Source organism: Lepidochelys kempii, chromosome 8 (genome assembly GCF_965140265.1).
Source record: "Lepidochelys kempii isolate rLepKem1 chromosome 8, rLepKem1.hap2, whole genome shotgun sequence".
Classification (NCBI taxonomy): domain Eukaryota; kingdom Metazoa; phylum Chordata; order Testudines; family Cheloniidae; genus Lepidochelys; species Lepidochelys kempii.
In genome coordinates this window covers 15,805,749-15,828,892 of record NC_133263.1, presented here as the reverse complement: position 1 = coordinate 15,828,892, position 23,144 = coordinate 15,805,749, and the positions used below count along the sequence as shown (strand labels likewise).

Below are 23,144 nucleotides of genomic sequence, written 5' to 3'. Positions count from 1 at the left end.
TATTGGAAATTGTCTCTAAAACAATAAATGGAAAGAAACCTTTTTTCCCTTTCATTCCTGTACCATTTTCACCTCTTTCCACCTCTTCTCTCTCCCCTGGTGTTGTCTGTGAGAGATGTGTAATATTTGTTAGTATGTCATAGGTGGATTCCTCCTCAGTACCACATTCTCCAAAGGGAAGTCAATGTGAGTGTGTGTGCATAGTTTGATTTGTTTTCTTGTGTCATTCTAGAGTTCTTTGCTGAACTGGATAAAGTTATGGGCCCTCTGATCTTTAATTCGAGCATCATGACAGACCTAGTGCGTTACACCCGACAGGGATTACATTGGTTGCGTCTGGATGCTAAGTGATATCTTGAACTGAAGGAATCAAAAGTAGAACACACTTTTCTTGCTGCCTCTGATTTTCTCCACAACACTGTGTCATGTCAATAAGGAAGACTGCCATAACACATTGCTTAGTTGACACTAAAAGCAAGGAATGCTTTCACCTCTCCCATCCTCCTCTGTGTGTTTAACCCCAAACCACATCATGTTAATGGACTTCTTCAGTATTCTCATTTTTAAGTTATTTAAATATTTTAAAATTGGCTACATATTAAGATATGGCTTCACTGCTCTGCATTGAGATTGGAATTCCAGTCAATAATACATAACTAATCAGTTTTAAATCCTATTTATTTTCATTTGTTTTTAAAAATTTTTACAAAGCCCAGTTATGGGCTCTTTTAAGACTTAGCTATTTTTTCCTATAAACTTACCCATCAAGTACTTAGCGGAGATTAAATGTAGACACTTTATTTAAGTACTGCGTGAGCTTGTTACTCTGTAATGTCTTGTGGTGGTGGTGCTTGTAAAAGAAAATAAGGGTTGTTAGGTTCTAAAGTGTAGGGACACCATGGTTTTCATGCCTAATGCCTATGACTCAAATCTTCAATAAGTACAGTTTTATTATTGCAGAATTTGTACTAAATTTTGAGAAAAGTTCCAGAGATATTCTTCTACACATTAAGATATTTCAGTTTAAATGAAAATATAAGAGATGTATATGGAAAGATATTTAGTTATGTCTAACTTGGATTGTTTTTTCAATACAATTTCAGAACACTTGGTTAACACTATAGCAATCACAAAACATTACAGTAAACTTGCATTTAATGCAATATGGAAGTGGTGTGAGAATGAGCTTCAGTCTCTGATAGGTGCATACTGGAAATGTTTCATAAATGGACAATCTTGTGCTTTTTTTATATCTCCATTTAAAACAAGTTTTGTCTCCTTGTTTGTCGTTATTTGACGCTTACTGAAGCAGCCAACTGAACAGTTGAAAGAACAGATAAATAATTCCTATTAGAGCTGTTTGTATCATTTCCATTGACTGGGAAACCAAAAATCATAAAAAGTGATAAAAAGATCCATCTTTTCCTTTTTGGGGTCTGCTAATTGATGGACGATATCACGTGATAATGGCCATTGTGAGGTGCAGAGCACATCTTTCACAGGGACATTGTGAAACTGTTCTGATGTAGAATTTATTTAAAACTTCTGTTTAGCCCCATGTTAATGGAGGCCCCCGTTAATGTTAGATGTTTTAGGGGAGCAGAATATTCACTTTAGAAGTATGTTGGTACAACAAGAATCCTGCATTGAGTTCCAAGTGGCTGCTTTTAAGAAGTTGTAATCCAAAGTACCTTTCCACATAAGGTGGTTGTTGTCTGAGTAAAAGGTTAAAAATTATATTTCTTTCAATATTGCTTAGTGCCCCATCATGTCTGGTGTGCCTTATGCCTTACTTTTAGATGAAGATTTTATGAACTGTTTACAAGATGAAGTTTTACAGCAGGACCATGTATACTGTATGGAGTTGGTCTTCTGCAGTACTTTTGGTAAAATTCCATTTCTTTTTCAACATCCTAGTGTGTGTCATAGAAACTGACTTCCTGTTACAGTGGTCTCCTTTTAAAGAGTCAAACTCTGAACCATTTAGAGTGGTATTATGGAATGCTGCTTTGTTTTTATTTCCCATTGCCCCCTTATTCTGTACCAGATGTGAACGTGCATGTTCAGAAAAATTATTGCACTAAATTTGTGTGTAGTTGTGTAAGTGCCAAAATGATGGCAACCTCAAAAGAAGGAATAGAATTCTACGCTACTTAGTACTGCAGTATGTCCTATGGGCTTTAAGAGTTAAAAAGTTTTGCAAATTAGTAACTTGACTAAACTGTAGCTGCATATTCGTAGAGCTTCCTATGTGTTCCAACATTATTTGTACTTCCAGAAAAGTTTGCTACATACAAATGGAGACATTCAACCTATGACTTTCCCCATTATACTTCAGCCTACATTCAGGTCTGTTTGAGTACTCTTTTTATTTGAATCACAATGTAAGTTAGTTTCTCTGTGTTCGCTATTAGAGATGGAACTTTCTTTACTCTCAAACTGTGCATCTTGGTTAATGGGACACTGTCAACTCTTTTTCCTTTGTAATACTCTAAAGTGCCTAGCACACTTTTGACGCTATATAAAAATACCTTCTTAGAAGCTGCATTGTTTGTATTTTTTTTTTTTAATTTTATTTTTGTATGAGGCTGCAGTAGCCGGCATGGCTGTTTCTAGCTTGCTCCGTTATGTGCACCGTTACCGTTGATGTAGGCAGTAATGGTCTCATCTCTGGGAATATTATTTTTTCTTAACTAGAGTCTCATCAGTATCTTTGCGTGGTATATTTTTCAAGAGACCAGTTTAGTGTATTCCTTAGCTCCAGACCAATGGATTCTAAATGTTTGTCTAAAAAAATCTAGAAGACTCTTTACAGTCTGTCAAAATGGGGACCTGAACTGGCAGGTAGAGGCCTGCCTAAATAGTATACGTTCTGGTGAAATCCTTCTGGAGTATTGTCCCAGGTTTTCTATCTGTGTAAGACATATACACAGGTCTTGTTAAAAAAACAAACTCCTCCATCGACTTAGGCCATTTCAAATGGATTAAACTCAGTTTGACAACTCCAAAAGCATATCTAACTTGAGATTTACCCACTGCTTCAGAGAGAGAGAGAATTTTATTTTGCCTGATAGAGTAGCTAAAACAAAATGAAAATCGCTCATAAGCGTCCATCTCTCTGTCAAAATGCAGGCTAACAAAACCTGTCCTTTTTTAACCTTTAAGCAGTAATGTGGGAAACGCATGTCATTTGAGTGCTAATGCAAGTTGCACAGTGTCTTACCATGAAGGAATCCTTAACTCCTGATACTAAGGGTTCCCTATATGGTTATATTTTAACAAACATCAGTGTTGTAGTTTTTATTCATCCCTCCACACCCACCCCAGTCCTCCCAGTGGTGAACCTTTTTTTAAAAAAAATTTAAAAAAGGCTTAATAATCAGACTAGGCTTGCTCAGACATGAAAACTATTTTGAATTTGCGGTCAAATTTTCAGATTCCGAAATGACAAGTTGCATCATTTATAATTGTAAATGAGCCTACAGGACACCAGAACAAAATAACCCATGATTTATTTTGATTTGAAATATTAGAGCACATTGGATGGCTCTTTTTTGTCTTTGACGGCAGTATGCAATTTGTATTGTATGTGTCTTTAATATATATGTGTGTGTATATATATGTATATATATATATATATATGAACTCAGTCTGTCCAAAGTATGTTATACTTGTTTTTAGATTATAGTGCAACTGATTATATTGATATATTATTTATTAAACTGAGTGCTGAATCACCATCTTACTGGTGATGAATCTTGATATTATACAGGAGTGCAATGTATATTCTTTTAGATTGCTGAGGCTTGATTGCTGTGATTTAAAAAAAAAAACACCCTAAAATGTATTTATGAATGACCCCAACATATAGAGAGTCAGTACTTTATGAATATAATTTCATACTTGCCTGGGGCAAGTGAAATAAATCCTTAGGCATGCAACTATGTAGTTTTGCCAAACTAGTAGAAAGAGACTACCTTTGCTTTATTTAATATTTTGTTTACCCTAGCAGAAAAATTTACTGTCATTGCAGTGTTTATATTAAAACAGTTACAGAAGGGCCTGAGCAAGTCAAGTTTGAATTAATTTACCCATTGGGGAGCAAGTAACTTCCAAATCATTGGTTAGCGCCCTAACAAATATTTCATAAATATTTAGGTTGAGGATTGAATTACTTTAGGTCTAGTGAATCAGTATTATGGAAAGCTGTATATTTCCAACACAAAGCTAATCTTAGATATCTTTAAACAAAGAGGCGCCAAAGCTTTTGCTAAGCAACTCTGTTAGACAAACACAGACTATTCTAAGAGGACTGATTTCCTGGAGATGGAAGTACAAAAAGAATCATGTCAAATCACATTATTTTTTAAGGAGTTTTGTCTGTGATGCCATTTAAACATAGCAGTGTTAGGAGGAAAGAGCGGGGGTAGCTATAAAAATAAAACTAGATTCTTGTCTCATAGTGAAAATTATTGAGGATGCTAGAGCAATGAGCCTGGCCAGTTCATAGAACAGTCTTAGAGAATGACAGCATTAGCTCTTTCTCTATTCCAATATTCAGCTGAGATTAAATTGAATACACTATGTTGAGCAGTTTGAAGTGCTGCTTCAGGATAGTTTATATAGGCTATCCACATGTAAACTTTTTTTACCTGCTTTAATTCCATCTGGAAACTTAACAGAAACGCATCCATTCCAATTGATGTAACTCCATATTTATTAATGGAGTCAATACTGGCAAATTGGAATGAAATGTTCCCGGTCTTGAATTTTTTAGATATAACCGTAGGAAATCATGCAGTTAGGTACACAAGTATTGTAGCCCATATTTGTTGGCTGCATTGGCATTAAATATCTGAAAGTTCAACTACAAGGACCAGACATGACTTTTTCAAGCACAGTGACTGACGTCTGTATCTTGTCCCCCTTTTAAATGGTTTGAAGAAATTTTGTATATGGAGGATAAAGTGCTTATATATTTATTAAAGATCCTTTATCTTATTTGAAATTATTATTATTTGGTGAAGAAGGGTTGTGTTTTCTTTTGAGGAGGGTTGGGTAGGGCAGGGGAGGGTAACTTTTAACCTACCACTTCAAAGCCCTTGTTAATCATGCAGAAAGGTACTGTTAATGACGGGATGTCTCTATCCTATGCTTTGTACATGACAAGTCCATGTCTTACATTTTGTTTCTAGGCATCGGTCTTCAACCAAAACTTACAAAAAAACAAAAAAACTGTGATTTTATTTGTTGCAATACATATGAAATTTCAAAGGGTACTTTGAGGCTCAAAATTAGGATTTCTAAGTCAGTATGTGCATTTCACGTAATAAAGCTGTTAATGGTGAGCAAAGTATTATATACTAACTAGATTTTTCCACATCTGTATAGTATATTCAATGTATTTTGTGGTATTGAGATTATAGAAAGTTTAGTGTCTGAAACATGCGTTTAATGTGTATTTTTAAACAAATTTATGGCAATTAAAATATTTGGAGAAAAGGGTATCACATTTCAATTTGTAAAGATCTTTTTAACTACTGTGTCATTAAAATGCTTTGTACAATGCAAAACTGTAACTGGAGAAACTAAGTTTAATAAATATCAAATAGATTTTCTGTATTAAACTTTATAAACACTGTGCTTGCATCTTGTGTAGGGTTCCTCCTCAGGGGTATTCCATCTTCCAACTCAGTTCTCTGGGGTCCTCACGCCCTCGCAATATCTACCTGTTGCCATGCATGACAAGGGAGAAGAGTATCTGTTATGCAGGTGGCACGAGACTTATTTTGATATTTCACTTGATTCAGTGGAAGTGATCTTGTTTCTTTCAGCCCTGTTGATTAGTATGCAAACGTGATAGTCACTGAAATACTTAAAATTAATCTGATCAAACCTGAAATAGTTACTCAGTTAAACTTGCTCTTACTTGATTTGAGCAGTTTGGCAGCAATAGGTTTGTTTTCTTCCAAATACGGTGGGGAACACTGGAGTATTGAAGGAATCTGCTGTTTTGAGGTTCTTGTTTAATAAGATTGCTCACTCTGTTCCCTTTCTCAGAAGGGCTGCTTGCCTGTGAACTGTTGGCTGGTATCAGTGGGAGGAGAGATGATTTGGTTTATTCGCTCACCAGGCCAAAGGGTAAAATGTCCATAGTCCAGCTGCACATTAACACGTTCGCAGAGGTGGGCAAACTACGGCCCGGGGGACACATCTGGCCTGCAGGACCCTCCTGCCCAGCCCCTGAGATCCTGGCCTGGGAGGCTAGCTCCCAGCCCCTCCCCCGCAGCCTCAGCTCACTGCACTGCTGGCGCAATGCTCTGGGCGGGGGTGGGGCTGCGAGCTCTTGCCGGGCAGCGCAGCTGGAGAGCCGCAGGCTGACCTGGTACTCTGTGCCGTGCAGTGGCATGGCTGGCTCCAGCCGGGCAGCACGGTGCTCTGGGCGGCGCAGCTGTCGCACCGCCAGCCACGGGTGCTCCAGGCCATGCAGTAATGGGGCAGAGAGCAGAGGGGTTGGATAGAGGGCAGGGGAGTTAGGAGTGGTGGTCAGGGGGCAGGGAGGTGTGGATAGGGGTCGGGGTGGTCAGAGGGTAGGGAACAGCGGGGTTGAAGGCGGGCAGGGACCTGGGGGGCAATCAGGAAGGGGGGGGTTGAATGGGGTGGCGGGGGGCAGTCAGGGGCAGGGGTTCCAGGGGAGGTCAGGGAGAAGGGGTGGTTGGATGGGGCAGGAGTCCTGCGGGGGGCAGTCAGGAGTGAGAGGAGGGGTTGGATGGGCCAGCGGGGGTGGTTAGGGGACAGGGAGGGGTGGTGGGGTTGGATAGCGGGCAGGGGCTGGGTCATGCCTGGCTGTTTGAGGAGGCACAGCCTCCCCTAACCGGCCCTCCATACAATTTCGGAAACCCGATTGTGGCTCTCAAGCCAAAAAGTTTGCCTGCCCCCGCTCTTTCGGGAATGCCTCCCCAGCTTGCACCCTCCACTGTGACTTTTTGTTCATTAGACACAAGACAGAGCAAGTCTGTTTGCTAAATACAAATCTTTGTTTATCATATAGAAAAACATAAAATGTGAACAATTTTTTTAAAAAAAAAAAAAGCTACTAAGATGCAAGGTCTTTTATTGAGCTTGTCATCAGAAGGTGCAGTCTAGACCAGTGCATGCTTTCAACTTTCATGAAATGCCCTACATCATTTCATATATCACGTTTTTCTGAAAAATACTAAATATATGCTATTGCATAATTCAAAGTGTCCTAACTTAAGAATAGTTAATAAATATTTTATATATAAGGTTGAACGTTGTAAGAGGTAACAATATTTTCTTCTCCTTAGTGACAGCTCACTCACGGGAAATTCTTAGGGAACAGCGAGTCTTCCTGCAAAAAAGGACATAGTATTAATCATTAAAGGCCTGGGCTGACGTAGTTATGTAGGTCTCAGCCCAGTGTACACATGCACATAGCATGGTTCATTTGGTTTAGCTCTCTCTGTAACTAGAATTTAAAGTAAATCTGGTGTGTACTCTTTCAGTAGTTCTCAAATCTTACTTCAGCACATCCTGAAAGCACGTTTTAGGGAATAATGATGCTATCGGTGACACACACTGGCAGGGAGGGATTGTTTGATTTCTAGGGCAGTCTTCTTTCAAAAATGTATTGTAAAAAGTGATGACCTGAAATCAGTTCCTCGGCAGATGAAATGCACAAGGTTTGGTTTGCCTTGCTTGGTGGCTTTGCTTTATTGCTTTGCACACTGGCTCAAGAACACCTGCCTGTCCTTTGACTACACCCCTGATAATGCTGAATGCCTTACTGCGTAGTGGAAATCCCTTTTTATTGCTATATGCATCTTTCTGTACCTGCTCTTGCGTCTCTGAAAGGCTGAGGGGTAACATACCAGTTTTGTTAAACTGTAGTCTAAAACAACCTGTCACAAATGCATCTAAAATAACAATTTGACTTCTATTATCTACTGAAAGATATCCTTTCTATTCACTTCCCACTGTGAATGCAGTGTGCACTGCCAAAGCACTATACCCATCTCTTCCTAGATTGGGGGTGTAGGGTGCTGGGCATATTGCCACCACCCTGGGCTCTCCCATAGGAGTCTGTCTTCAGTTATTTAGTAGTAGTTTGGTTTTTGGTGTCTTTGTTTAGACGTAGTTGGCGGAAATGGGAAAGGGAGGGCAGCAGAGAGGCCCTGTTCTGTTTGTGTCTAGTAGTGTAGACTAATTCACATTCAGACTTCTGAGCTCCTTATCCATCTCATCTAAATTAAAATCTATCCTTTATTGTGAGATACTGCTTTTTAATGACACCACCTGCTTGAAGGGGGATTGATTTTTAAAGCTAAAAAGCAGTCATCACTTAAGTCTGTCCTGCAAGAATCGTCCCTTAGAATGTGTTAACTACTTATGCTAAACAATCTGTTCCACTTTGTATTTAGCTGTGCCACTGAGTACCTTTCCCAGTCCTGAAGAAGAGCCCCGTGTAGCTCAAAAGCTTGTCTTTCACCATCAGAAGTTGGGCCAATAAAAGATATTACCTCACCCCCCCTTGTCTCTCTAATATCCTGGGCCCAGCACTTCTAAATTGCAATATCTTTATTAGAAAATATATAATCTTTGTAGCGCAGAGTAAAAAAAAAAAAAAAAAGACATTGCCAATCTCCATAGAACTCCTAGGAACGGTTCTGCATGCAGTTTGCACTAAGAAAATTAATTTTGAAAAATGTCTGAATCTATTGTTCCAACCCTTGTTGCAGCTATTCTTTCTGTACAGTATAAATTTCATCTCAAGTATTGGATAATTCAGTGAAAATTCCCCCTGTACACTGGTGTGAAACATTCCTGTGCCTTTATCCTTCCCTTAAACATGTGGGAATGAGTAGTTACCTGCATAGCATAGAGACGCATTCACTGTCATCCCTGCATTTGGCTCCTATGGGTCTGAGGGAAATCCCTCTCCAGAAAGGTGTCATCCTCCTTTGCCTTGTTAGCTGAGAGCTTGGATGATGCAAGGAAGCACAGTGTACCTGAAACAAGATTGAAATACAATTGTCATGAAGGAACGGTGGCTTCCTGCCACAGTTAGTCCGAGCTTGCGTTTAATGGACTTCAAATACCTGTCTCAGCAAATAACTTATTTACAGATGCCTCATTTGGCAGTCAGATTATAACATTCTTATTGAAACATTCTTATTGCTTGGTATGTTTGTAAAGTTCTATATCAAAAGTAACTAAGGCGCTCCAGTACTCATGGGACGGAAGTAGCCATCCTCATTCATAGGTGAAGAGACTGAGGCAGACGCACTAAATTACTGGCCTAAACTGACACTGTCCGTGTTAGAACTGAGATAATAGCTCTAGAGTTTCTGGTTCCTGCTGCCCTCAGACCACTGGCTTGTGCTGCCTTCACTTGCTGAAGTAACTGAGACACACACTGCCATTAACTCTAAATACTGTTCAGCATTTTATGCATGTAAGCACATAAACTTTCATCTTAGTAATTGCCTGACCATTTAAATGAAAATGTTTCCTTCTGCTCTTACCTGGCTGAGTAGGGCTGCACAAAGTAGTAAGACAGCTATAACTTTCAAACACTGCATCTTCTTTGGCTAGGCTGCCAATTGCTAGTAGCATTCGTGGAAGGTGGTGGACTCCTGAATGAATTTTCCAAACCTTTCAGCTAGACTTTTATAGGCTCAATTCCCTATCCTTGCATCAGCTGCCAGTTGTCACAGGGACAAAGTTAGTCTTGGAGACCAGGAGAAATGTAATAAGTTAATGTCTACTAAAGTCACCTAGTTCAAGGTCGGTCTATCTGACAAACTATATTTACTTTTCTTACACGTTTACTTAGTATGTGGGGAAACTCATCATACAAACTATTACTTTTTTCTAAACCTAAGGCTGTGTACCTGCCTGCAAAAAGGGTGGTTGGCCTTATTGGCCCCAGTGTATTCGCTGGGGAGCTACAGGTGTGTAACCTTTTCACTTCCATGGCTGCAAGTACTTAAAAGGTTGTGGGTTTTTTTAAATAGGGGAGGAAGCATTGTCTAGGCTAATAGTTTTAGCTTGAGAGCGGAAGATGGGAGTTTGAGTCTGCTCCTCACTTTTAGTGCATTAAAACAGCTTATGCAAATTATTTAACCTGTGAGCCTCAGTTTCTCCACATCAGCTATTGCATAATACCACCATCAGAGGTGTTTTGAGACCTTTTATGAATGCTGAAGGGCTTTGAACTTCATGATTTTCATTCAAAATTCATAATGCATAATTATAAATGTTAGTCTCTGGGGCGTTAATATGGACCTATTCAAAGGTAATGTGCGTGGTGCTGTATGTATATGAATAAAAGTAATGATACAGTTGTTGCTTACCTAGGAGGGTTAGCACAAGTGGGTGTTTAATTGGCTGGAAGAGGCAGCAGGGTGGCTTCAACTGTAAACTTCTACTAGCAATATTCGCTTCTGAAAGCGTAAGAGTGGGATCTATTCAGACTACGGCAAGGCCTCTCACTTTCTCTCACATGATTTTTTTTGTGTGTAAAATATACTTTTAAATAAAATGCTGGAGGTGAAATTAATGCAGTTGGGTACCTAATGAATCTTTACCAGGGCCCTGTGCAGTGACTGAGATGAAACCCTCAGCAGTGGAAATATTCTGCCTCCCACTCCTGTGATTTCTTTTTCATCTAGACTTTTCCTGATCAAAAGTAGCATATTTATAAGATGGAGAGTGGGGTGTAGGTGTATGAGAATTAGCTTTGAAAGAGCCTGTATCAACATTACAGGGTCAAAAGCCAGCAGACTTTATCCAGATCCTTTGTTGTGATGATCTACATGGCTTGAGATCTGGCATCTCTGAGTATGGATCTTTCAGCTGAGACCATTTAAAACTAAGCTCCTGTCCTCCCTATATGGATTTTAGGATTAGTGTTTCTCCTAACACAGCATTTCTCAAACTGGGGTCTGCGGGGGTATTCCAGGGGGTTCATGGGTCCCCCTAATCAACTCTTCTCCCTCCCTTTCCCAGCGCCTCCTTCACGTTCCCTGGCGTGAAGGAGGCACTGGGAGGGAGGGTGAAGTGGGGACCCTGAGTCTGTGCCACTCCTGGAAGCAGCCAGCACATCCCTGCAGTCTCAGCGTTGGGGAGAAGGGGGTTTCCATATGCTGCCTCCAGCCCAAGCACCGACTCCGTAGCTCCCATTGACTGGGAACTGTGGCCAATGGGAGCTGTGGGGGCGGTACCTGCAGGCAGGGGCTGCGCGTGGAGACCTCCGGGGCTGCTGCCAGATGGATGTGCCAGTTGCTTTCGGGAGCTGCCCAAGGTAAGCACTGCACCCCTCACCCCTTCCCACACCCTAACCCCCTGCCCCAGTCCAGGGCCTGCACCCAAACTCCCTCTCAGAGCCCACACCCTCTCCCGCACCCAAACTCCCAGCCCAGAGCCTGCAGTCTTCACCCAAACCTCCTGCCCAGCCTGGTGAAAGTAAGTGAAGGTGGGGGAGAGAGGGGGGAATGGAGTGAGCAGGGCCATGGCCTTGGGGAAGGGGACGGGTTAGGGGCTGAGCAAGGAGCCTGGGGGGCGGGGGTCCTCCAAATATTTTAAAAATCAAAATGGGGGTCTGTGGGTTGCTAAAGTTTGAGAACTGCTGTCCTAACACATTAGTCCTTAAAGAGTAAGGATGTCCCCAAGAGTTGCACAAGGCCATTTAAAAGGTGTTGTGTTGACAAAAGGGTGTCTCAAGACTTTTCTAGAATGAGTCCTGACTTGCAAGACTATACTGTCTTCCTCCTGTGACTCTCTCTCTTTGCTGCCAGCTCTCCCATCCACACCCTTGTGTAGAACATCTGGGAGATAGCTTCCTACAAGCTGCTAATCCACCCCACGATTGGGGGCTATCTGGGGCAGATAATAAAAGAAGGGACTGCAACAGGAAAGAGAAGAAAATGAAAGGCAAGTTTCCTCTCATCTGCCCAAAAAAATCTTTCACTTCAGACGCAAACAGCTCTAGGAGTTTGCTTTTGTGTTCTTGGCCTACTGTTATTTTTCTCTCCTTCATGGCCTACTGCATAGGAGGGAAATAGTAGATGTGAAAATCTTGAGTTTAGTAAGACTTCTGACACAGTCATAGAATTGTAGGACTGAAAGGGACCTTGAGAGGTTATCTAGTTTAGTCCCCTGCACTTATGGCAGGACTATTTTCTAGACCAGTTTATTCCAGTGCTTAACCATCCTGACAGGAACTTTTTCCTAATGTCTAACCTAACCCTGGCTGCACTTTAAGCTCATTGCTGCTTGTCCTATCCTCAGAGGCTAAGGAGAACTGTTTTTCTCCCTCCTCCTTGTAACAACCTTTTATGTGTTTGGAAAACTATGTAGTTATGTTTCCTCTGTCTTCTCTACTCCAGACTCAACAAACCCAATTTTTTCAATGTTCCCTTGTAAGTCATGTTTTCTAAATCTTTAATCATTTTTGTTGTTCCTCTCTGGACTTTCTCAAGTTTGTCCACATCTTTCTTAAAATGTGATACCCAGAACTGGCCACAATACTCAGGCTGAAGCATAATCAGTGCAGAGTAGAGCAGAAGAATTACTTCTCGTGTTTTGCTTACAACACTCCTGCTAATACATCCCAGAATGATGGTTTTTGTTTTGTTTTTTTCCTGCAACGGTGTTACACTGTTGACTCATTTAGGTTGTGATCCGCTATGACCCCAGATCCCTTTCTGCAGTACTCCTTAGATAGTCATTTTGTATGTATACAACTGATTGATTGTTCCTTCCTAAGTGGAGTACTTTGCATTTCTCCTTATGGAATGTCATCCTATTTACTTCAGTCACTGCATGACATTTTCTTAAGCAAACTAGGGAAATGTGATCTAGATGAAATTACTATAATTTGGGTACACAAATAGTTGACCACAGTCAGGAGTAGTTATCAAGGGTTTGCTGTAAAACTGGGAGGGTGTATCTAGTGCAGGGGTGGGCAAACTATGGCCTGGGGGCTGCATCTGGCCCTTCAGATGTTTTAATCCAGCCCTCAAGCTCCTACTGGGGAGTGAGGTCCAGAGCTTGCTCCTCTCCATGTGTGCCGTGGCTCTGGGCGGCTCCTGGAAGCAGTAACATATCCCCCCTCTGGTTCCTATGCATGGGGCTGCCGGGGAGCTCCGCATGCTGCCCCTGCCCTAAGCGCCGTCCCTGCAGCTCCCATTGGCCGGCAACCACAGCCAATGGGAGCTTCAGGGGTAATACCTGCGGACAGGGCAGCGCACAGAGCCGCCTGGCCATGCCTCCACGTAGGAGCCGGAGGAGGGACATGCCGCTGCTTCCGGGAGCTGCTTGAGAGCCTGCACCCATGACCAGAGCCTGTACCCATGACCCCCACTCCAGCAGCCCGACCCCCTGCCCCAGCTCTGATCCCCTCCTGCTCTCTGAACCCCTCAGTCCCACCCTCCTGCACCCCTGAGCCTGCACCCCCAGTGGGAGCCCCCAGCCCAGAGCCCCTTCCTACACCCTGAATTCCTCGTTTCTGACCCCACCCCAGAGTCCGCAGCCCCAGCCGGAGCCCTCACCCCCTCCTGCACCCCAACCCCCAATTTTGTGAGCATTCAAAGCCTCCCATATAATTTCCATACCCCGATGTGGCCCTCGGGCCAAAAGGTTTGCCTACCCCGATCTAATGTGCTCCTGCAGGGGTCACGGCTGGGTCCAGTACTATTAGTGACTTGAATAATGAAGTGGCGCATATGTATAAAATGTGTGGATAAAACCAAGATGGGAGGGGTTGCAAGCACTTTGGAGGACAGGATTAGAATTCAAAATGACCTTGACAAATTAGAAAATTGATCTGAAATCAACAAGATGAAAGTCAATAAAGACATGCAAAGTACTATGCTTAGGAAGGAAAGGTCAAATGCACAACTACAAAAGGGGAATAACTGGCTGGGCAGTAGTACTGCTGAAAAGGATTTGGGTGTTATAGTAGATCACAAATGGAATATGAGTTGTCAATGTGATGCAGTTGTGAAAAAGGTTAATATCGTTGTGGGGTATATTAACAGGAATGTCATATGTAAGAGATGGGAAGTAACTGTCCTGCTGGACTTGGCACTGGCAATGCCTCAGGAGGAGTACTGTGACCGGTTCTGGGCCCTACACTTTAGGAAAGATGTGGTGAAATTGGAGAGAGTCTAGAACAGGGTTCTCAAAGTCCCGGCCCCCAGGCCCTCTGTGGCCCGAGAGCCTCCCCAATGCGGCCTGTGGGCCTCCAGCAATTTTGAGACCCGGTCTCTGCCTTGGCCCCACCTGCCACCCCCAGGCACACCCGCTCCCAGAGCCCAACCTCTCACCCCTTTTGCACCCAAACTCCTGAGAGCCTGCACCCCTACCCCAGACCAAACTCCCTCCCAGAGCCTTAGGCAGGTGGGGGTGGAGTTTTTGGGGGTGGGTTCTGGGCGGCATGAGTGACATTGGCCCATTCGGAGGATTTGAGGACTGGCACTGGCCCTAAGGTAAATTGAGTTTGGGACCCCTGGTCTAGAAGAAGGCAACAAAAATTATAAAAGGTTTAGAACACTTGACCTCTGAGGAAAGGTTAAAAAAACCTGAGCATGTTTAATTGGATAGTCTTCCAAATATGCTAAGGGATGTAAGAGGACTATGATCAACAGTTCTCTGTCCACTGAAAGTAGGACAAGCAGTAATTGGCTTACTCAGCAGTAAGGGAGATTTAGGTTAGATATTAGGAATAACTTTTGAACTATAAGAGTAGTTAGCCTCTCGAATAGGCGCCCAAGGAGATTGTGGAATCCCTGTCATTGGAAGGTTTTAAGAATAGGTTAGCCAAAGAAGGTCCTGTCTCAGCACAGGGGGCTTGACTTGACCTTTTGAGGTCACTGCCAGCCCTACCCCTCTATCGTGCTATGCATGTGAAGCACTCCGCCCCTGGCTCCCAAATCTACTCCACATATGGTTCTATCTCAGTGGGAATCAATCTAGTGAAGGGTTTCAGAGATTACAGAGCTTGTGTAGGAATGAATATCTTTAGCCCATTCCCTTACACTTATTTTAGGAACACTGAGGATACTGGAGAGCATAGTGGCTGTGCAGAGTCTGAGTTCCTTTGAAGCTACTGTGTAATGGCACAATACAGATAAAATACAATTGATGTAGAAAGCTCCAATGCAGAAAGCTTTCAATGATCTCTGTCAAACAGCCTTAACATAGAAGGGTGTACAGTCATTTTCCACAACTTCTTCATGTGCAGATACTTGCTGATGTCAGCCTGGAGGGAGGAATTTCAATTATAATGCCACGTTGTAGGACTGATGTTCCCTAAATATGCAAAGAACAGCCCTTGCATTTATTTTGTAGCCCAATTGGACCGGTGATCAAAATAGAAATCTTATCAGACAGATTTTCTGCCCCTCACCCCCACCCCCCCCTATGCTTCTGGCTACCTCTGTACCCGCTCACGGCAAGCAAGAATTAAACCTTTTGTACCCCTGTCTCTGGCCCTGCTGTTTAAGATGGAGATCAGTTGGTAAAGTACAGCAGGTCAGAAGAGCTGAGCCTGAAGCAATTGCTTGTGCTGAATCTGAGCCCTTTTTGCCGTTGCATCTTGTTCATCATAATTCTGAGGAACCCTAATCCATTCTGCAGCCAGTCTCCATATTGCCTACTTAGCAGCCCTTACAAACAAGCAGAGATGAGTACAAGAAGCAATTGCATCCAGCGCTTTAAGCAGGGAGCTGGAAAGGCTTTTAGAATCTCAGCTGGCACTAGTCACATAACCACCTCTGTGCGCCAATTTCCCTATTTGTTAAATGGGACTTGTGGTGGTGATGGGTTGGGTGGTGTGACACTTAATTTGTCTGTAGTGGACTTTGAAAGTCTGATGAGCTGTATAAATATAGCTTTCACCCCCTCTTGCGAAACAGTAGCTTCCAGTTTAGAAAGCAGCGCTCTCCCTCTTTTCTTGCTTATGCAAGTCCCCTCTTGTATTTCTTCTGAAAGGTGAATATTATAGCAGTGGAAGTCAACCGGTTGTCTTTTTCTTTCCAGAATAGGTAAAACACAGGTAATGGCAGTTTCCTCAGCCCTAACAGGAAAGGACATCAGGGGTGGGCTGTCATTCAGCTGGAATTCTTTACCAGATAAGGATTACCATAAAGGACATGGATACTAAGTTTGAGATGAAGGATGTTTGTGTGAATCAAAGAGCGGGGTGGAGATGCACTGCAGCAGAATGCAGCAATTTGCCCACATTTTAGCTCAACAGCTCTCAGAGCTTGAAATAATCTCAGGCTTCACAAAGCAAGTAAAAAAATAAAAAGCAAATGCTGTAGCAAAGTGCTTTTGGCCTGCAGCAGAAAGAATGCAGGTGTTCTCCAGCTTGAAGAAATAGTCATTCCCTAGGGAAGATATCCATTACAGCAATGGATACAGACACTCTACTAGTTCAGTAAAATCACACTGTAGAGCATTGTTTGAAAAAAAAAAAAGGGTGTTTTACACTTTTCATTAGTTTTACTTGTAGCAGGCTAAACCTGTCATTTAAGCTTTGAAACGTGAGTTGGGTGAGGGAGGGAGGAAAAAAAGCTGTAAGCTTGCAAAGGATTTTATACTGCGATCTAGTATTATTAAGTCTGCCTTTGATGGGCTTTGCCACCATTCTTACTAATACAAAAGCGATCACCTACCAACGTTTGCCATAGTGGCTTGGAAATTGTAGCTGTTTCAGTACACTAGTTTTAGGTTTTGATGCCACTGAAATATTACTCCTGAGGGAATTCTGCTCTGAAACAATTACAATTCTGCACACAATATTTTAAAAATCTGCAAATTTTGTCAGTAAATAAATGGGGCTCCAGCACGGCAGTGAGGAGCATAGGCCATTGGCTGCACTGAGGTGGGAGATCACCCTGAAGTCCGCACTTCCCCCAGTACAGGGATTCGGCAGTGAGGCTGCACCTGACCCTAACACAGTGCAAGGGCCGGGCCTGCCCAGAAAACATCCTGGGGCCCTGCCCCTCTGCACTAGGTGTGGGTGGGCAGGTAAAGCCCAGCAGGATCCAAGCATGGAGAGGCTTAGTGTGGGGGGATCCAGGTGTGGGGTGAGAGGTTTCTGAGTGTGGGCGGCTCAGTGGGAGATGGGGATGCACAGGGGCTCATTGGGGGATGCAGGGGCAATGGGACTGCAGAGGATCCAGGTGAAGGTGGTTGGGGCTCAGTGAGGGGGGTCTGGGTAGGGGAAGATGGGGCTCGGCAGGGGTGGTCTGGGTGCTGGGGCGGGGGTCCAGGTGGAGCTGGGTGTGGGTGGGGTAGGGCTTGTCGGGGTGAGGGGTCGATGGGCTTGCTTAACAGGGGTGCCCCAGCTGCTGCTGCATGCCAGGCTGCCACTTCCCCCCCCTCACTTCCACATTCTCCTCCCCTGCCCTATTCCACCCCCCCATTCCTTCCCCACTGCTTCTTTGCCTCCCCCCTTCCCTTACCCAGCCCCACTACAGGCATTCACTGTTGAACAGAAACAGGAAGACTCCCAGCACCCAGAAAGAGAGCGCAATTGGCACTAGAAAAAGACAGCATTCAGCTGCAGTCAGCAGAGCTGAGAAGTAGCCTCCTTCAGCTGGACAACTCTATGCTTGCAGAAATGGGGCAGGGGGAGCAGCACGTAACCCCATGTGCCCCCCATACCTTGCCTTTGGGGGGGAATTCTCCACCCAAAACTGCACCTATGCTAACCCGTCCACCTTGCCCTCTGCACAGCTTTGCTGCAGGGACTTGAAGTAATCGGGGGGGGGGGGATTTTCTGCGGGTATGCAGAATTCCCCCAGGAGTAAAATATAACTCAAACCCAAAGTCAAACTAAAAACAAGGTAACTCATTTTTCATTAGCACAGGATGAGCCAACAAGGTGATTTAGCACTGAAGGACTGTTTCCCTCATTTTTAGGTTTTTCTACGTGCTTGGCAAACATCTAAGATGGGGCTGATCCATTCCAGACAAAGCAGTATGAGCTTCTTCACTTCGGTTAGGGTTGGACTATGCAAAATATAGCTATTAAGGTATTAAATGCAGCCCATGTTCCTACATCTCTGTTAATGAAATGGTAAGCAATCTACAAGTTTCACTTAAGATTCCTTTCAGTGCCTATCAATGGGGTATGAGAGAGGCAAAGCCAGCCCTTTCCATATCCACCGTCTTGTTGCTTGAAGATCCAGCCCTCTGGGCCCAGTGATAGTTATCACAAACGCAATATGTATTCAGAGAAAATAATTTCACTGTCTCCCTGCCGGAGACACTCCATGCACATTCTCAGCAGCTGCCTGAGGAACAACATAGCAGTAGGTTGCTTTTCATCCTAGCTCTAAGCAAAAGGTAATTAAGCCACAGGGGAAAAACAGTTGGAACTAGCTGAAGTTCTTTAGCTGTTTGGCCTGAGAAAGGTGAAGCCCTTTTAGCATAGCTAGCAGAGCCTGTATTGACACTGCCCCTAAAAGAAAAGAGATGTTCTGATTACTTTTTAGAGACAAGCTGGAAAAGGAAAAACCTTGGGTATAAATATAGCTCTACAACAGCCATTACAGACAGGAAACTATCTAAATATACCCTAGTGTAAACATATCTCAGGTATAAATGTAAGATTTATCTTACATTTATGCTGGGACCATCCCTGAACTGAGAAGCAGTTGTGTTCTGTGTTGGTAACACCACTACCTCATTAGTCCCAGTGGCCAATGAATTAGACAGCTCATACAAGAGCCAGCTGAATAAAACCATTATTGTGTAATCATTTTCACAATAGGGCAACAGTTCTCAAACTTTTGAGGGTCACATCCCCTTACAGCTGTCCATGCCCCCCTGGGGCCACAGCTTGGGGGAGAGGGGAAACGCTGACAGGAGTAAGGGGGCCAGGACCAGACTGAGGCTGGGGGCAGAGCTGCAGCTGGGCCCACAGCCAGGTGCTGCTCCATTCCCAGCCTTGCCCCCAGCTGGGAATGAAACCACAGCCGGCAGCTGTGAGTGTCGCAGGACTGGGAGGGGAGCTATGCTGGGGATGGGGCCAAGGATGCAGCTGGAGGTGGGACCAGAGCAGAGCTAGGTGATGTGCCCTCCCCACCCCTATGGGGCTGGCTGGGGCCCTGCCACACCCCCCTGGATGGACCTCCACACCTCCCTAGGGGGTTGCGCCCCACACTTTGAGGACCTCTGCAATAGGGTCAAATTCCACCTTTAATTATGGCTCACTGACTGAGTTACAGATTTAGGACTACATACTGTCCTTGAGCCACACCAGATCTCTTATGGCCGTCAGCAGCACGTTTGCAAATAGAGCAAAGGTAGAAGGTGCTTCTTTGTAATATTTAAACGTTGAGTATGTTGTATGGTTGGATTCAGTGTAACTTAGTTGTAAAACTGAGAATTTTCCACTACTTATAAGGGCTTGGCTACACTTGCAAGTTAGAGCACCTTAAAGCAGCCCTGGGCACCCTAACTCCTGAGGTGTCCACACTGGCAAGGCACACAGAGCGCCTGGACCCTGCAGCTGGAGCGCTCTTGGTAATCCACCTCCACGAGAAGCATAAAGCTTGCTGCACCCCGGCTGAAACGCCCGGGCATCAGTGTGGACAAGGTGTTGCATTACTGCGCAGTGATTGGCCTCCGGAAACATCCCATAGTCCCCTGAAGTCAAGTGGCCACTCTTGTCATTGTTTTGAACTCGGCTGTAGGCATGCGGATATCCCCTTTCAAAGCTTCGTTTCTGACAGTTGGCATCCTTTTCTGCTCCGGGCCAAAGCAAACCATTACTGTGGAATGCTGCTGTTGTGAATATATGTGTGTGTGTGAGGGCCCTCCCCCCCAAAACACACTGTATCTCCCCCCACATACACACAACACACTCCCTGTCACACTCCACCTCCACTCCCCCATTTGAAAAGCATGCTGCAGCCACTTGCACACTGGGATAGCTACCACAATACACTGCTCTTGGTGGCCACGCCAATGCACTTGCCGGTGACATTGTAAACACATAGCAGCGTTTTCCCTGCTGCGGTCTCCAAAGGCTGGTTTAACTCCCAGTGCTGTACATCTGCAAGTGTAACCAAGCCCTGACTTTGGTTCTTTTCATGCTCCTCCTTTAGAAAATAAAGGAGACACATAGAAGGCTTCCACTCCCATTAAAATCAACAGTGAAACTGTCTCTTTATTATGCACTTAAAGTTGCATACAAAACATAGATAAACAAAGGGTGTGATGGAGCTCACTTTTAAGATATTGTTTCAAGTTGTCTGCATGAAGACAACACCGGATCAGTTACGCTGAGTGTGTCTGGAATGTCTTTAATGGCCATAAAGGCCAGACACTCTTAAAATAAAAACTTGAGATTCTGCAGAATTTAAAATCTGTCAGGGAACCTCAGCTATAACGAGTGAGAGAGACAAGGCCAACAAGCTGATATAAAGCAGTCAAAGACAAGAATTCCACACAACACTGCAGGATAGGAACTAAGATTTATTGAACAAGCTTTCACAGCCTGCTATAATAAATATCCTTGTGTGTGTATGTGAACAAGTTTAGAAACAACCAAGGGTCACTGACATTAATACAGTGAGATCTCTATATTAGCTGTATTACTCATCATTTTCAAAGTCAGCAGAGTTCTTCCTTTTCAGTCGCTCAAATTCTTGGTTCCCCCAGGTGTAAACAACATAGGCCACCACAAAAGCTTAAAAACAAAAACAAAGCAGTGACTATCTACCAGTTACATGACAGTAGTTACAATGTGAAAATTTCTTGCATTATGCTGTACTGATTACAGTCCTGGGATAGAGACTGGAAGTGTTACTGTGTAGAGATCACCATGTTTTAAGGTGATTCTGTTGGATGTTTAAAGCTCTCGCCAACATAGATAGGAGTTAAGCACCTAAAAATCATCCTGATGAGTATTCGCACTCTGCCATCATCCTATTATGTATGCCTAGATTTGCAGACAATCATGTGTGTACTATGAATGGCCCTATGGTGCATGAAGAGTTTCTCACGAAATCTCTCAGCCCATTCCTATGGGCTTAAATCCACCCATGACAGCTGCTGGCTCCATAGCTAGAACATCTTCTCTTTCATCTCCCTTTCTGCAGCATACCTGCTCCACAAATTCTCTCATGCATTTGTAGTTTTGATGATAAACAAATTCAGGGAATAAAACTAAGATCTTTTTATAAAAGTTTTAACATGAAATTCCATTCTTGTGGGCAGAGGAAGGTTATTTTATAAGCTTTTTAAAAATATCAACGATCTGAAATATAGATGAAGAAATGACACCAATCAGCATCTTTAATTTAATTCTGGTGTTAGTGAATGCAGTGCATATGGTACACGAGGCAGTTCAGAAGGCACTAGTTTAAATAATTCACTCAAATAAAGGAATTAGGACTTACGAGGAGCTACCCTGAAGACTCTTGCACGAAATCGCCTCCATACATTCGGAATTCCTTTGGTGAAGTAGTTAGGGAATGCCCTCTGCTCGAATGGAGACAAGCTGTAAGTGATCACATGCCTCACTCTTTCCAAGTTTCCAAAATGGCCACCCATTTTTAATTGCTTGTACTGCAAAAGCAAAGTGCTAGTTACTATGGAGATAGATTCTTTGCCACTTTTATGGAGACAGAGTGATTTTAAACACAATATTCCTCAGGGTGGATCCAAATCGATGATTTGTATGATTAAAAAATTGGATTTCTAACATTTAAATAGTTTTTCTTTTTAAAAATAAACCCATTTAAAACAAAACCTGAATTTAATACAAAATATGTTAAGGCCCAAGCTTATTATAATCTCTTTAAAACATTTAAATAGAAAATATGCTGCACTCAGGAGCCTCCATCAAAAACGTTGAGTTACAGGATGCTTTTCTATATGAAGAATCAGTGAAATTCTACGTTTTGGGATCACACTTTATAAATACAGCACAATGGGTCACGTACTGTATTAAAGCCTTGATCCTGTGGGGGATTTAGAGGCTGTATTGCTGAGTGCAAGACACTGGCAAAGTCATCACAAGCCTTTGGACCCGGCTTGTGACCCCAGGAGACACCATCAGGTATCTCATCACTGGGTAGCAAATGTAAGGTAAAGGCTCTAACTCAGCTGACACGGTTTGAATGGGTTACTTAGAAACTCAGGGTTGGGAGGGACCTCAGGAGATCGTCTAGTCCAACCCCCTGCTCAAAGCAGGACCAATCCCCAATTTTTGCCCCAGATCCCTAAACGGCCCCGTCAAGGCTTGAACTCACAACTCTGGGTTTAGCCGGTCAATGCGCCAGCCACTGAGCTCTCCCTCCCCCCATCCAGGGACGCGAATGCGCCCCTCTCTACAAACTGTCCCGAGGCACACATGGAAACGCTGGTTAAAACCAGGGGCTTAGCTCGAGGCTTTCCATGGGGTGATTTCAGTCAAGCCGCCTGGCTGGGGTTGGGACCCGCTTAGAGGAGGGACGCGCAGAGCGGAAGATACGCGGGGTTACTTCGCCTTCCGCCTCAGAAGCCCCCCGGGGTTACAACAAGGTCCGGCTGGGTGGGGACGGGCCCGAACCGTGCGTCGGGAGTCACTCTCCGGGCGCGGGCGCGGGCGCAGCCACAGCACGAGCGGGAGACTCGCCGCCGCCGCCGCCGCCGCCCCCCTCAGCCCCAGGGCGACACCGGCCGGGCCGCGGTGCTACACGGCCTCCAGGCCCCGGGAGCCGCGCTGCGGTCACCAGCAGCGGAGAAATGGACCCGGCCCCGGCCGCTCCCCTCTCACCCAGGCCCGCTCGCCGCCGCTCGCTCGGACGCCCGGAGGTCACGTCTCTGCGGGCTCGCGGCCCTGCCAGCGCCTCCCTTCCGCTTCCGGGGCGCCACCCGGGGTCACCGGCAGGCCTGGCCCCGCCTCCCGAGCGAGGGGCGGAGAGGACGGGCAGGCGGCCGCGCCCCCTGCAGGCTGGGAGGGCGAGGGAGGCCGGGAGCCCTACCCCAGTGCCCCCTGCGGTTCCTCCGTTCCCCCCCAGGGGTTTCCAGGGTCCCTCTGCCCCCCCACTACTCCCGCGGGGTCGCCATGGTCTCTGCCCCCCCACTACCCCACAGGGCCTCCAGGGTCCCTCTGC

At 44.5% G+C, this 23,144-nt stretch overlaps 3 protein-coding genes across 9 annotated transcripts in view; 1 reads left to right on the top strand and 2 right to left on the bottom strand.

Annotated features, from left to right (window-relative positions):
- AFF4 (ALF transcription elongation factor 4) overlaps positions 1–5,641 on the top strand; it is a 74,284-nt gene extending 68,643 nt beyond the window's left edge. For all 7 annotated transcript variants that reach the window (XM_073355682.1, XM_073355683.1, XM_073355680.1 and 4 more), the window contains one exon: positions 233–5,641. In XM_073355682.1, coding sequence (XP_073211783.1) covers positions 233–351 — 119 coding nt within the window. In that variant the 3' untranslated portion in view covers positions 352–5,641. The remainder of the gene's footprint in view (positions 1–232) is intronic.
- On the bottom strand, positions 5,291–9,745 carry LEAP2 (liver enriched antimicrobial peptide 2). The gene is made up of 4 exons (XM_073355684.1): positions 9,546–9,745; positions 8,890–9,029; positions 7,344–7,372; positions 5,291–5,729 (listed from the first exon to the last, which is right to left on the bottom strand). Exons 1-4 carry the CDS (start codon positions 9,600–9,602, stop codon positions 5,692–5,694), a joined length of 264 nt encoding a protein of 87 aa, XP_073211785.1. The 5' UTR covers positions 9,603–9,745; the 3' UTR covers positions 5,291–5,691.
- Positions 9,746–20,504: 10,759 nt separating this feature from the next.
- Positions 20,505–22,913, bottom strand: UQCRQ (ubiquinol-cytochrome c reductase complex III subunit VII). Its single transcript, XM_073355676.1, has 3 exons — positions 22,805–22,913; positions 21,444–21,612; positions 20,505–20,731 (listed from the first exon to the last, which is right to left on the bottom strand). Exons 2-3 carry the CDS (start codon positions 21,595–21,597, stop codon positions 20,637–20,639), a joined length of 249 nt encoding a protein of 82 aa, XP_073211777.1. The 5' UTR covers positions 21,598–21,612; positions 22,805–22,913; the 3' UTR covers positions 20,505–20,636.
- Between the last annotated feature and the right edge of the window lie 231 nt (positions 22,914–23,144).